The sequence below is a fragment of the Geospiza fortis genome, unplaced genomic scaffold, assembly GCF_000277835.1.
Source record: "Geospiza fortis unplaced genomic scaffold, GeoFor_1.0 scaffold96, whole genome shotgun sequence".
Lineage (NCBI taxonomy): Eukaryota > Metazoa > Chordata > Aves > Passeriformes > Thraupidae > Geospiza > Geospiza fortis.
Window position 1 is genome coordinate 653288 of NW_005054454.1, and position 15071 is coordinate 668358.

Genomic DNA, 15071 nt, shown 5'->3' on the forward strand with positions numbered 1-15071 from the left:
CAATATGTGGGCATGTTTAATGCTGCTTTTACAGCTGCATTGGTGTCTTTCCAAGGCCAGGGAAGACAATGACCTGGTTTCATTTGCTGCTGTGTGTTCCTGCAGGTGATTCTGCCCCTGCTCAGGAGTGACCTGTACGAGGTCATGCAGGCAGTGCTCAACAGGAGGTTGGCCAGCTCCATGCCAGCCTGGAGAGAGGACAGTGCAGCTGTGACTGTGGTCATGGCTAGTCAAGGCTACCCAGGGACTTATCCCAAGGGCTTGGAAATAACAGGTAAATAGAGCAGGAGGAGCTGCAGGAGGCTCATTCCCCCCCTGGCCTCTCCCTGTTCTCTGCTGCTGCATGAAGGTGAATCATGGAACTGAGATTCATAGAAACCCTGGTTCTGGGTCAGCAAGAGCAGCTGGATTTTCACACATCTCAGTTTATTTTGGTGTATTTTCAGTTCTCCATGCTGATGTTATTTGATATTGGCACAGCATTGATATTTAATGCCTGCTGCAGTCAGGTGGTTCTGATCAGGGTTCTTGGGTCACGTTGATGCTGATGTTTATGTCACTGAGGCATAAAACCCCAGCTGCAATCAGATGTTGTGTGCCAGCTAAACACCTCTTCCCACATCCCTGAGCACACAGCTAGGCTTGTCTCTCCTCCAGAGGTATTTTTTACAGATTTATTCCCATTTCCCAGCAGGATCACCCTGACTTTGCCTGTAGTTTTCAGACAAAAAATGTTCGGTCTCTCACTGAGAGCATTCTAACCAAGAGCTGATGTTTTTCCCCCCACCCACAGGGCTTGCCAAGGCCAAGCAGCTGGGGCTGGAGGTGTTCCACGCAGGCACAGCCCTGCAGGATGGCAGGCTGGTGACCAGTGGGGGCAGAGTGCTCACAGTCACGGCCATCAAGGAGGACCTGCCCGCGGCGCTGCAGGCGGCCAACCTGGGGGTGGCTGCCATCCACTTCCAGGGAGCCATCTTCAGGAGGGACATTGGCCACCGGGCCATAGCCTTCCTCAGGCAATCCAGGTAGACATTCCCAATCCCTGGCATGGCAGTAATGGGGCTGAAAAGGAGCTAAGCACATCCCTGGGTGATATTAATAACTGCTGCTGATATTCTGTGTAACTCTGGACAAGTTTGAACCCCATCCTTGTACTCAACATCACCAAGACAGCCAAGGCAGGAATAGTTTGAATGCCTGATGTTGTTACTCTCCTAAATCTGAGTTAAACTACAGTGACAAACACACAGGAATGATCCGTGTTGCTGCAGTTGTTAGGCCTGGTTTAGGGAAAGTCAACTTCTGCTTCTTGGGCTTTGGATCACAGATTTGCTCTGGGTTTGTTTTGGATCACAGATTTGCTCTGGGTCTGTTTTGGATCCAGCTTTTGCTCTGGGTTTGTCTTGTCCAGAAGTCTGATATTCAATATCATGAAGTGAAAAATCATTTAATATCATGAAATGTCATCCCAGCCCTAACCTGCCAGAGCTCCAGGAGTGTTTGGACAGGACTGCCGGGGATGCCCAGGGTGGGATTTTGGGGTGTCTGTGCAGGGCCAGGGCTTGGACTGCATGATTCCTGTGTGTTCCTTCCAGCTCAGGAGATTCTGGGATTTTATATATTAACAAAGTTCAAGCTGGCTTATTGGTTCTTTTTTAGCTTTTAGAAATGGTTAAAATCACCTTGAACCCCCCACCTTGTTGGGATTTACATTTTGCTGGCATAGCTGCCTAACACCAGGGTAGGATTCATCCCTTCTTCCCATTCTCATTCCTTTAATTGGCTCAGTATTTACTTTAAGACTGGAGATCATATGGGTGTGGGGTTGATTTTTTTTTTTAATAGTAGGGAGTCTTGTTGTCTCTTTAATGCTCCTGAAAGCTTCTTGTAGTTTTTAAACTCATTTTTACCTAATAAGAAACTGCTCTGCTCCAATGAGCTCCCAACATGTCTTTTCCCAAGGGGTTATTTTGTAGACTGGGAAGCACATCAGTGACAGTTCTGTTGCTGCTGGCAGTGTATCCTGATTAGCATTTTGTAAAATTATCATCAATAAACTTCCTAAAAGAACAAGGGTGTTGGTATTTAGTCTTCTTTCTCTCTCAAGTGCTCTGCATCTGTTGACAAATTGATGTGAAAAGGTGGAATTGGGATTTGTAGCAGAAAAAAAATAAAAAACCAGGTCAGTGAGGCAAGAGGAGGCTCTTGGAGCAGTTCCCTCCCACCCCTGGGCCAGCAGGGCTCCTGCCTGGAATGGCTGCCTGGAGCATCCCTCCTGCACAGGGAGGCTCCTGGGGCTTCTGCAGGCACTGCCCTGGAGGCAGCACAGGGGTGCTTCAGCCCCAGAACCCCAGACTGGGCTGCCTTGGGAAGGACCTTAAAGCTCATCCTGTTCCTGCCATGGCAGGGACACCTTCCCCTCTCCCAGGGTGCTCCAAGGCCCAGAGTCCCCTTGGGACTCAGTGGAGGAAGGGGGATGGCTCTGGAAGTCAGGACTCAGCTCCTCTTGGCAGCCTGGCAGGATCCAGTCCTGAGGCATTTCACCTCAGGAAAATAGCCAGAATGCTTAATGAAAAGTATTCCAGAAAATTTAAAGAATTAAAGATTCATTTAAAGAATCAAAGCAGAAAAAAAAAAACCAACTTAACAAATCTGAAATACTCCTAAAAACATGGTGCAAATCTGGTGGACATTTATCATATTCAGACTGAAAGGAGCTGACTTTGATCTCTGGTTGTTGCAGGCCAATATTTCCTTGAGTCTTATTCACAGCCTGAACAGCTGCCTGGGGTAATTCTTGTCCTCTTGCCAGTTTTTGGGCAGGGTATGCTGGGAGTGCAGACACCTTGGCATTTTCCTGGCAACGCTTCTCCTGGGCCAGTTCTTCTGGCACTTGAAGTCTTTATCAGTTCCAGATATTCCAGCAATGATCTTCACCACAGAAATACCTTTGATCCTAAAAAAAACCTCCCACATCTTAAAATAAGATTTAATAGGCAGAGTGCAAAAATATTTACTCCATTTAGTGCAATTGTAGGCATTTGTGTCTGTCTCTGACTTTTCCGTGTTTGCTGAATTCTTGACCTGGTTCCTGAGATGGGTTTTGTGGGTTAACTGAATTTTTTTGTTCAGCTGAGTCAATTTTAAACGGGTTTCAGTTGTTTTGTTGTATTTGTCCTTGTTAATCAACACCCTTAGAATTTAAACCTCAGGCTGAATCCATCCACAGGAGAGAGAAAACAGGGATGGATCTAAAATAGGGATGCACCTGGTTCATGCCACTGACAGCCTGGGAGTAACAACTGCTCAACTGGCACGAGCTGTTTGCTGCAGTGAAAAGTCATTAAAGTCCCTGTCCCCAGAATGGAAAAGTCCTTCTGTAAACATGAGCTGGTGCTTCGTGTCCCAGGGAGCTCTGGGGACGCACAGGTGACACCAGTTTGTACCAGGGTGTTGATCTTACGTAAACCCCACCCAGAGCTCACAGACATCTCCTCTAGTTTCCTGAGCCCCACCTTAGAACCTGGGTCTTTTGAAGGAAATCTATTTTATATTCTTTAATAGAATGCCCACAGAGGCAAGAAAGGCATGGCTGCTTCTGAGGTGGGGTCATTGCAGTGACAAAGAGAGGCAACCTTAAAGCTGCAGCTGGAAAACCCTGGAAGGATCCTGGGGGTTATTGATTCACCTTGTGCATGGAAAAGTGACTTGAGCTCAGCCCTGCTCTGACCCAGCTGTGCATTTCTGTGCTTGGGTTGGTTTGGTTTGGGTTGGTTTGGTTTGGTGGGCTGGGGACAAGGTGTCAAGGCCTGGAGGTGGCACTCAGAGCTCTGGGCTGGGGACAAGGTGGGGATCAGTCACAGCTGGGACTCCATGGGCTGTGTGGATTCTGTGTGGATTCAAACCCTGCAAAACCAGGTCTCTGCTGCCTGTTTTACCTTGTTGTCAGGGGTTTGGTTGTTGGGTTTATTTTGGGATTTGACTGTATGATGCCAATGCTCTGCTAGCATCTTCAAAACTCAGGAATTATCCCCCTACTGCTCCTGGCAGTGCCTCCTCAGACAGCAGGATGGGATTCTGCACAGTTCACCCACTCAGGGATGTAAAGAAGTAAATATTATTTGAAAATACATTCAGTAATCAGCTGCCATCCCATTTCTCCCCACTCTTCCAGAGGCCTGACTTACAAGAACAGTGGGGTGGACATTGAAGCAGGGAACACTTTGGTGCAGAAGATCAAACCCTTTGCTGCAGCCACATCAAGGTCAGGTAAGTCAAGAACCTTCTGCTCCTGCTTTGGTCACTTCTTGGCAGTGAGTTTACCTTGATCTTGAGAAAAAGCTCATATTTATGTGTCCTGCCTGTTTCTAGGTGACACAAGAAAACCAGTGGTAAGCAAATGCCTGTGATTTTATTGCAAATGCACAGCTTTTAACCCCCAAATGGCTCTAAGCTCCACCTCCTGAATGCCAGGAGTGTCAGAGAGCACAGTTCAGCACTGTGTAAGGATAACTGCAAGCAAACATTTCACCATTAAGTACTGAGTTTGATTCCATGGATTATTATTTCTTGCACAGTGAACTCCACTATTTGAGGGGATGAATGTTTAGACAGGTTATGAGATGTGGAATTCCTGAGATAGATGTGGAACTCACCTCTTTTGCTCAGTTGAATCAGCTTTGGTTGATCCTTGGGTTTGGGGTTCAGGCATGTCTTGCTCCAGCAAGTCCTTGTAATTCTGCAGACAGATTTGAAATATTCATTTATGGAATGGCTCTTTTATTTCAAATGAACTGAGAACCTTCTAATGGACTCAGGTATACATAGAGGGAAAAATAGAGATGGAATTCTCACACCAGTACAACAATCTTACCACAATTCCTCCTGTGTTTAGAGAAACCTCAGTGCAAGGGGGAAACCTCTCAGTTACAGGAATTACTGACTGCTCAGTCACAAATTTGGGGATTTTTAGGCTTAGGCTAATGATGAATTAAAAAGGCAAAGCCAACCTAAGCAGATTAGGAGCTCTTCAGTGAAGAGCTTCTAAATGGCAGAGAAAAGTTTCCTGGTGACAAAGCAAAGTCGTGTTGCCAAACCTTGGAGAGAATTTATGGTGGAGATGCTGGAGAAGCCCCTGGGAGTAAAGCTGAGCTGTTTCTCCTTTTCCTGGCTGGCAGGCTGCAATGCAGAGCTTGGAGGGTTTGCTGGGCTCTTTGACCTGAAAGCAGCTGGTTACAGAGATCCCATCCTGGTGTCTGGAACCGACGGCGTCGGCACCAAACTCAAGGTAAGGTGGAAATCCACCCAAAGGAGGAAAAACAGCACAGAAGGGAAAAGGTTCTGTCAGAAAATAGCAGCTGTCCTGGAAAAATACCTATTGGTCTTTCTAAAAAGGGGATGGAAACTGAAATTGCCCTTCTTCAGGCAAAAGAATCAAATACCTGTAAGTAACCAGATATGCTGATGTCTGATAATAGCAACTGATATGATAATATCAACCATCAGAAGTTGATATGATAATATCATCATTAAATATCAGAAGTTGATAAGATGCCTAAAATAATTGAGTTTTAAATATTAAGAATATAATCGGGAATCTTGTTTCACAAAGGCAGCATCTCCATCCCCAAAAAAGATTAATTGATGGGGAAAAACATTTAATCCCAGGTTTGCTGTTGTGTTTGGGCTCCGAGGAAACCCTTTTGCAGCATAGTTTCCTTCTCAGTGCCTTTTGGATTTGCCAGTGGAGACAGGAATAATTCCTGAAGAGAGTGAGGAGAGGATAATAAAGAAAGCTGCTCCTCAAAGAGCACCTGGAGGGATTCTGCTCCATTGCTCACAGACTCTGCTCTGTGATTTCAGTCCCTTGCAGACCCTGCCTGTGCTCCAGGGGCCCAGAGCTGATCCCAGGCTTCTCCCTTGTTTTGCAGATTGCTCAGGAGTGCCAGAAACACGACACCATCGGGCAGGACCTGGTGGCCATGTGTGTCAATGACCTCCTGGCCCAGGGAGCTGAGCCCCTCTTCTTCCTGGATTATTTTGCCTGCGGCAAACTCGACGTGGAAGTGGCTCAGGGCGTCATTGCAGGAATTGCTGATGCCTGCAGGAAAGCTGGATGTGCTCTTTTGGGTAGGAACCCTTCTCAGGGGGATCTGAAAAACCTTCTGCAAGGTCTCTTAGTTGGTTTGAATGCAGTGGAAGTGGAAGTGAACTCTGTGGAAGAATCTGGGAGGAGGAAAAAAGCCAAGTGTTCCATGTCTTTGCTTTCAGGAACTTGATCTGAATCACAGTGGGAGACAGTGCTTTAAAAGTTTAGGTTAAATTGAGATTGGTTTTAGGTACAGATTTAAGTTAGATGTTGAGAAAATGTTCTGTCCTTTTTTCCAAATTTTAGGGAAGTTAGGAACACAAGTTCTTTCTCAGTGGGTGTCAGTTTGGGTTTGTTTATAAGCTTTGGACAAGAAGCTCTTTATGCTCTGATTTACTTTTTTCCTGCCTGAACTGTTGGTCAGCTTTATGTTTGTTTTAAGGTGTTCTCTGCATTTATCAAATATAATCACCCCATTCATGCTGCAGCAAGGCCTGTGTTAGGTGAGACCTTGTGATGAAACCACCAAAATGTCAAGATTTTATTTCCAGTTCAAGACTTTCAAACCCCACAAGCCTTTCTGCAAGAGCTGAACCTTCAGCTCAACAAATTTAACTCATCACCCCCCTGATAGTGAGGGGGTGAGGGCTCATCTCTTGCCTGGTTTTGCACAATTAATTAATTGTGGATTTAAGTGGTGGGTGGCCAAGCACTTCTCCATCCTCCATTTGATCCAGCCCTTATTAAATACAGCTGAAACACCAGGACTGAAAAAAGCAGGTGAAGCTGGAGCACAGGGCAGGGAGTGCAAAGTGGGAAGAGGAGAGAAAAAGGGAGGATTTTACCCAGAGCAGCTGGGGCTGCCCCTGGATCCCTGGCAGTGCCCAAGGCCAGGCTGGGCACTGGGGCTGGGAGCAGCCTGGGACTGTGGGAGGTGTCCCTGCCAGGGTGGAATGAAATGAGCTTTAAAATCCCTTCCAACCCAAACCAGGAACGAGATGAGCTTTAAAATCCCTTGAACCCAAATCATTCTGGGATCCCATGATTAAAGCCAGGCTTTTTCAGCACCTCTTTGCTGTGTTTTGGTCCCCAGGAGGAGAAACGGCCGAGATGCCGGGCATGTATCCCCCCGGCGAGTACGACCTGGCCGGCTTCGCTGTGGGGGCCGTGGAGAGAGGGCAGATGCTGCCCAAGCTGGACAGGATCACTGAGGGGGACGTGGTCATTGGGGTGGCATCTTCTGGGGTGCACAGCAACGGCTTCAGCCTCGTCAGGAAGATCGTGGAGAAGTCCTCCCTGGATTTCTCCTCCCGCGTCGGTGTCTCCGGGGATCAGACTCTGGGTACTGCTTCCTCCTGAGCTTCCTCCCAACAGCTGGCACAGTAATTCTGTCTGGGCCTTTGAAACTTTTCTCAGGCACAAAAAAAAATCATTCCATCTTTAGCATGTTTTCTTTTCCTGTGAGTCACGTGTGCAGGGAAGAAACAAAGGGAGGGGGATAAATAATTAATTGTGGGTTAAAATTAAAAACTTAGAACTTCGTGTTTCTCTCTAGTACAATGCTCATTACTATCCAAATTGCTATTTTGAGATTTCCCCTATTTTGTACTGATTCCCATTTCTCTCCATGCTTTTTCCCTCTCCCCTGGGCAGGAGAGCTCCTGTTAACCCCAACCAAGCTCTACAGCAAGACCCTGCTGCCTGTGCTGCGCTCGGGCCACGTCAAAGCCTACGCCCACATCACCGGAGGGGGCCTGCTGGAAAACATCCCCAGAGTCCTGCCAGAGTCCCTGGGTGTCGTTTTAGGTGAGAGAGAAAGAAAACTGTGGAAAAATCCTCACCTTAATGTGCCTTGCTGTGGAAGCCTGGAGCCACAGCAGGTGATTTGTGCTGTAGGAGCTGGACGTGGATGTCTAGAAATGTTTGAGTTTTTCCTTGTACCTGAACCAGAGCCAGTCAAAACTCTTGGTGGTGGAAAGACTGCTCCCTATTGAATTCCTTCCCCTGGGGGTGTTTGGGATTGGATTTCATAGGACACTTGCAAAAAGAAAACAACCTTACCAGCATTCCCAAGTCAGCTGCACCATTTGCAATTCCCTACGAAATTATTGCTAATTAAATGATACTCATGAAGTTTTCAATTAGCGTTCAGAGGTGGTTGTGAGCTCAGGGAGAGCTCCTGCTGTTTGGCTTCATTAATCCTCAGCACTGTCCCCTCAGGTGTGCTGGAAAGGGTTTCACTGCTGGGGAAGGTGAGGCACGGAGAGGGAAATGGCTGGCACAGGTTGTGAGAGCTCACGGGGTTGTACAATAAAATAAGGAATTAATAGTGAGTTCTGAACTCATGAACTGCACATAAATCATTTTCCACTGTCCACTGATAAATGTTTCTGTGTATATGCACCTCTGCTCTGGAGCCAGGCTGGCAGAGCTGGGAGTGTGCAGGAGATGGAAAAACTGCAGGGAGAGCTCAGAGCCCCTGGCAGGGCCTGAAGGGGCTCCAGGAGAGCTGCAGAGGGACTGGGGACAAGGCCTGCAGGGACAGCACCCAGGGAATGGCTGCCAGTGCCAGAGGGCAGGGCTGGGTGGGATCTTGGCAATGAGGATTTAAGGTCCCTTCCCACCCAAACCATTCTGTGATTCCATGAATCTGTAGAAATTGGGGTAGAACCATTTTAAAACAGAACATGACAAGAAAGAAATAAATTTCCTGTCCTTGGAATTCCTTTCCTGTGCCTTGGCCAGAAGCATTTTTGTGCTGCTGTAAATCATCCTCACCTGCTTGGAACTGGGGCAGTGGGGGATTTTTGTGACAGATTTTGCCTTTTAACACCCCAGTAATTGTAGTCCATTGGTAGCAATTCCCACTCTTGATCTGTATTTCCAATTCTCTTCAGATGCTCTCACCTGGAAGATCCCTGAAATCTTCTGCTGGCTCCACAAGGAAGGGAACCTCTCTGAGGAGGAGATGGCTCGGACCTTCAACTGTGGGCTGGGGGCAGTGCTGGTGGTGCAGAAGGAGATGGCCCAGCAGGTCCTCAGGGACATCCAGGGACACGAGACCGCCTGGATCATTGGCAAAGTGGTGCCCCTGCAAAAAGGTTACTGCAGCTTGATCTTCCTTGGGGGGAAATCAGCAGAAATAAGAGGCAGAGGGAAATTCCCTTGTTTGGGAGCCTTCATGAAGTGAAAACCTCTTGACTGGCACCTCCCTGACTTTTTTGGGGGGTATTGAACTGACAGTTCATTAATCTTTCCATGGGTGCTTTTCTCCCCTCTCTGTTTCTCCCTTTACTGACACTTTGTTTCGCTGGTTTTTGGGTTTTTCCTTGTGCCTGCTCAGGCTCTGACAACGTTAAAGTCCTCAATCTGCATCGGGCCCTGCAAGCAAACAGGTCCCTGTGTGTGCAGAGCCACATCCAGGGCAAGATCCAGACAGGCAAAATGAAAGTTGCTGTCCTCATCTCTGGAACAGGTGAGTTCTGCTCTTTCCTACCCTGGAATCCAGACTGTGCAGAAGGGAACTTCAGCTTGGATTTAAAACCCCTGCAGTTCTCCATGGGCACTCTGGCAGGCTTCTAGCAGGCAGGAGAGATGTTGTGCTTGGACTGATGGCAGTCACAAACCTCTGTTAACCTCTGCTGCAAACTGTGACTTGCTCCTGTGTTCAGTTTATCCCCAAACCTCTGCAGGTGTCCAGATTCAGGCTCCCACTCTGGTCCCTGTAGGAACAGCAGCATCATTTCACAGACAGAGCAGAAGTTCTTCTTGCCATGTAGGCACTCCAACTATTCTATTTCCAGTGTTCCCAATCACTAAGGCCACCAATCCAGTGCTATAAATTACAGTTTCCAAGTGCAGCTGCCAGGAAAGGCCTTCAGCTGTCTGAATCAGCTCCCAGCAAATCAATTAAAAAAGGATTAATGTTTCATCAGAGCTGTTTGCTTTGGTCTCCCCCACAGTGCTGCTTATTTAAAGCCTCTTCCAGCTGTTCCCTCTATTTATTCTCAGGATCCCTGAGTTATTCTCTCTCCCCCAGGCACAAACCTGGAAGCCCTCATCAACAGCACGAAGAAAGACACCAGCTATGCACAGATAGTTCTGGTTATCTCCAACAAACCTGGCGTGGAGGGGCTGAGGAAAGCTGAGAGAGCTGGGATTCCTACAAGGGTGAGCATTTCCTTTTGTAATTAGCCACCATTGCCTGGGACTCCAGCAGGAAGGTGCTGATGAGTTTTATGGGGTGACACATGGGCTGATAGGGAGCCTTGGCTTTTCTTTTTTGGTTTGTTGTGAACTTGTGCCTAGAGGCAAAGTACCTGACAGCAAAATCCTTCCTTTTCTCCTTCTCTGGCAGTAATCCTGATGCTTTGGGGACAGTTGTTACATTAAACCAGCATAAAGTTTTCAGTTACAGCTTAAACTTTGTCAGTTGTTTGACAGGCCCTGGCACAGGGTGCCCAGAGCAGCTGGGGCTGCCCCTGGATCCCTGGCAGTGCCCAAGACCAGGCTGGACACTGGGGACAGTGGGAGGTGTGCCTGCCATGGCAGGGGTGGCACAGGGTGGGATTTGAGGTCCCTTCCCACCCAAACCAGTCTGGGATTCTGGGATTCCATCATTATGGGGTAGGGGCTGGTTTGGGAGTTTGTGCTCAGCCTTTTTTCCAAGCTTTTCTGCTGCAGTTTTTGCCACAATTCAACTGCTTATGACTGCCAGAGGCCTCGAAGTGGGGGAAACCTTTGGAAGACTCCAGGATGGCTTAAAGCCCTGCATTTGTAGGGTGTCCCATGGATCACCAAATCCATGCAGGGTGTTCCATGGGATTGAGAGCCGTGGGCTTATCAAGCCAAACTTGTTTGTTCCACTGCTCCCTCCCTGTGGGGAGGAGCACAGGCTGCACTCTGTCTGTCAGCTGGGCACTGAGGAGCTGTTCTTCCTGCTGGAATTCCTGTTCTGTGCTTTGGGCTGCCCAGGTGCTGGAGCACACGAGGTACCAGAGCCGCACGGAGTTCGACAGCGCCGTGGACAAGGTGCTGGAGGAGTTCTCGGTGGAGCTGATCTGCCTGGCCGGGTTCATGCGCATCCTCTCGGGGCCTTTTGTCAAGAAATGGGAAGGTGAGCACAGCTGGGGGGGCTGTGCATGTGCACCAAGGCATTGCAGAGGTTGTCACCAGGAAAAGAGAGAGGCCACCAGATTAAACACGGTGATGTTCAAGGTCCCCTTCCAACCCTGGCCATCCTGGGATTCTGTGAATTGAAACTCTTCCCATCTTGTAAGGAAAAGGATGAGAGGGAAAGGCAGTGCACTTGTGCAGAGGCTGAAGGAAGCCAAGGGCAAACAGAGGTCTGGTAGTCTTTGATTTCTTAGAAAATATCTTTTAAAAGGCTGTGAAGGCTTTGTGCCTCTGCACACAGGAGGTGCTGGCAGAGTAAGCACCCAGCCACTGAGGATTCCTTCCCCTGACAGAAGAACTGCTCTGGGTCCTTGTAAAACCACCAAACTGAGCAGCATTTTGCAGTTTTGGGTAAGAAGCCCTGGCCAGTCCAGGAGCTGCCTGAGTCCATGGGTGGGGTGTTCCACAAGCAGATTCAGGCTGTGCTTGCTCAGAATGTTCACAGTGTCTCCACTCTGCTCATCTTTTAGTTTTCCAGCTCTTTGAGAGGCTGGTGACACCTTCAGGGCCTGCTCTCCCTCCCCAGCTTTCCTTTTCTCTCCTGTGTTTGCCAGGCAGTCCTGAGCACACAGAGCAGCTGCTGCTTGCTCTGCTTTGGGGCCAGGGTTACCTAAAGCTGCCCAGAGCAGGCACAGCCTGCTCAGCCTCTGCCTTGGAGCTTTCACTGCTCTTTGGTGACTTTTGTGTTCCCCTGAGTGTGCCAGGAACATTTCACACCTGAACTTCTTTTCAAACCTCTCTAAAATCAGTAGAGCAAAGCAGGCCCTCCTGAGAGGCCTTGCTGTGGTTTTGAAGCTGTCAGGTGAAGCCAGCCAGGTGCATTGGTTTTGTTTGTCTCCACTCAGGGCCCAGAGATGGAAGTGTCTGTGCTGTGGGCAGCTGTCAGGAGGAGACAGAATCTCTCACTCCAAGGGATGTGTTTGGAGCAAACAGTCTCTGTAGAGGACAGAACAGAACTTCCTCCAGTGCAGAATCTTGTACGAATAAATGATTTTAGTGCCTTGTGATTCAGGGACAGAGCACTGATCCTTGTCCTGCACAGTGCAGGATTTGCTTTACCTGCATGACTGGTGTGAGAGAAAAGGAAAGACTTTTTCCAGACAGAAGAGTTAAACTCATTTTTTAAATGTCCAGAACTGGATTGAGGTTGAAAACCTGAGCTGGGACCATGAGATGTGAGCTCAGACATTGAGCTCAGCTCAGGGAGCTGGGCCAGCTGCAGGACCCTGTCCTGGCCATGCCTGGCCACTGACCCCCAGAATTATCCAGGAAGAATCAGTTCCTGCTGCTGATTTGGTCAAAGCTGCTCCTCTTTCTTTCTCTCACAGTCACAAGGACACTGAGTGGGAGTTATGAAACTCCTTCTTGCTTAACAGCCCTGAAGTGTGAATTATGGCTGTTAACAAAGGACAGGTTAAAGTGTTAATTGTGAGTGTTAACAAAGCACAGGTGGAAACAGAACCAAACAAACCCAAGCAAACAGAAACCCACATCCCATTCTGATGGGAAATGGAGGCAGAGGAGCAGGGTGGTGTTCCCAGCCCACTGTCCCTGAAACCTTTGGGCTCAAGCTGCAGGGAGGGAGATGCTGATGCTTAAAAAGGGTTTAATTTAGATATAAAGTGTATCTGAGACACTGCTGGACATCAGGTGGGACATTTGCCTCCTGTAACTTGCCCAGATCTCCATGGGCAGGGAGTCCCCAAGGTGCTGTCAGGAAAACAGAATAGTAGAATGGAGATAACGGAAAGAATTAAATACAAAATGGTAATAGAATCAGTGGAGCAAAGGAGGCTCAGGGGCCCTTGTGGCTCTGCACAAGTCCCTGCCAGGAGGGCACAGCCGGGGGGGTCGGGCTCTGCTCCCAGGGCACAGGGACAGGAGCAGAGGGAACGGCCTCAGGCTGGGCCAGGGCAGGCTCAGCTGGGACAGCAGCAGCAATTTGCCCATGGAAAGGGAGCTCAGGCCTTGGCAGGGGCTGCCCAGGGAGCTTTGCAGTGCCCATCCCTGCAGGTGTGCCCTGGAGGTGGCACTGAGTGCTCTGGGCTGGGGACAAGGTGCCCATGGGGCACAGCTGGCACTGCATGGGCTGGCAGGGCTGTGCCAGCACCAGGGGTTTTGTGATCAAAGGAGGACAAAGTGCTGAGGGAAGGAACAGCTCCATCAGCCAATTAGTCATTATTAATCCCTGGGGAAATGTGTTTAGCCATTAATTGTAACTGCACTCTGCTAATTCAGACACTGCAGCACTTGGAGCTGGCTGCTGGCATCTTCAAAACTTGTGAAGAATCCTTTGCACAAATTATTTTGTTCCTCTCTTGGTTATGGCCCTTTGAGCAGCCTACAAGTGCTAAAAGCCAATAACCTCAGCTCTGTTTTCCCAGGGAAAATCCTGAACATCCACCCGTCCCTGCTGCCGTCCTTCAAGGGAGCGCACGCGCACAAGCTGGTGCTGGAGGCCGGGGTCAGGGTCACGGGCTGCACCGTGCACTTCGTGGCTGTGAGTACCCCTGCTGCCCCTCTGCATCCTCCCCTGTGAACATCTGCACCTCTGCATCCTCCCCTGTGAACATCTACTGCACCTCTGCATCCTCCCCTGTGAACATCTACTGCACCTCTGCATCCCCCCCTTTGAACATCTGCCCCTCCTGCCCCTCTGCATCCTCCCCTTTGAACATCTGCACCTCCCTGGCTCTCTGAAATCTTCCCTTTTGAACATTCTCACCTCAGAGCCTGCTGGGAGCACCCTAAACCCTCGTGTTTGATCTCCTGCCCTCTGTGTTCAGAGCTTTGTATCCAGAGGAGGTGGAGATTTTATTGTGACCATAGAGTGCTGTAGTTTGCTGGCTCTGGAGAAGGAATGGAAATGGATAATTTGTCCAGGAGCTGAAGCTTTCCCTAAGGGAACTTCTTCCCTAAGCATCCCACTGCTGCCTTCCACCCACTGGAGTGGGGGATTATTTAATGTAAGGTCTTGGCTAAGCCAAAGCTTTGTTAAACATTGCCCAAACTTCCTGGGTTTTATCCTAAACCTGCCTTGTTTCTTGCTTTCAAGAAAAAGAAAAAAATAGAAACAAACAAACAAACAAAAACCCCACTGGAAATGGCACAGGATTTGTTAAAGAGTGATCAGATGTTTGTGGGAACAGAGAAAAACTTGACAATTTATGCTGGTCAGACCCTAAGTAAAGAAAGAGCAGAGATGTCTCAGCTTCAGAGCCACATTTTTGCAGGCCCGGGATCACTGGTTCCCCTTTGGTCGCTTCTCAGGGTTCAAAGGTCTCTCCTCTGGCTCTCCTCTCCCTCTGCTGCTGGAATCTGTCTCAGGATTTTTGCTCTCTCTTGGAAAAAGAGAGTGGAATCATTTTACCCAATAGAAGGGAAAATTGCATTCTTCTCTCTATGCCATGGCTTGGGGTTTCTCTGTGTGGCAGCTGCTGAGGAACAACCCCTGCCCAGCAGGGATCTGCCCCAGCAGTGTTCCAGGGAAGATCTGTCCTGGCTCTGTGCAGCCCTTGGCTCATTCCCCCTTTGGACTGAATGTCCTGCCCAGCCCAGCCTCTCCTGTCCCTGGGCTTTTCTGGGATAGAATTGTTGCTCCCCACTGTTCTGCCTCCCTCCTGCTCTCCTTGAACCCTTCCCAAACCACAGCCAGCCCCAGCACCTCCTCTCCCCATCCCACCAGCTCAAACCCCAGTTCCCACCAGCTCCCCAAGGCACCCCAGGCCTCCCCTCCGTGCCAGCCCGACCTTGCCGTTGCTGTTGCAGGAGGAGGTGGATGCCGGGGCCATCATCTTCCAGGAGGAGC

The 15071-nt window shown here is 49.1% G+C and overlaps 1 protein-coding gene across 5 annotated transcripts in view; it reads left to right on the top strand.

Moving 5' to 3' along the window:
- GART (phosphoribosylglycinamide formyltransferase, phosphoribosylglycinamide synthetase, phosphoribosylaminoimidazole synthetase) overlaps positions 1–13843 on the top strand; it is a 32394-nt gene extending 18551 nt beyond the window's left edge. For 4 of the 5 annotated variants that reach the window (XM_031062625.1, XM_031062627.1, XM_031062629.1 and 1 more), the window contains 12 exons: positions 106–274; positions 794–1025; positions 4175–4269; positions 5178–5287; positions 5931–6129; positions 7182–7430; positions 7742–7894; positions 8986–9189; positions 9432–9563; positions 10128–10258; positions 11063–11204; positions 13648–13843. In XM_031062625.1, the coding sequence (XP_030918485.1) occupies positions 106–274; positions 794–1025; positions 4175–4269; positions 5178–5287; positions 5931–6129; positions 7182–7430; positions 7742–7894; positions 8986–9189; positions 9432–9563; positions 10128–10258; positions 11063–11204; positions 13648–13802 (1971 nt within the window). In that variant the 3' untranslated portion in view covers positions 13803–13843. Of the gene's footprint in view, positions 1–105; positions 275–793; positions 2071–4174; positions 4270–5177; positions 5288–5930; positions 6130–7181; positions 7431–7741; positions 7895–8985; positions 9190–9431; positions 9564–10127; positions 10259–11062; positions 11205–13647 lie in introns of those variants that run through there. The other variant, XM_031062630.1, reaches the window with a different exon arrangement.
- The last annotated feature ends 1228 nt before the right edge of the window (positions 13844–15071 follow it).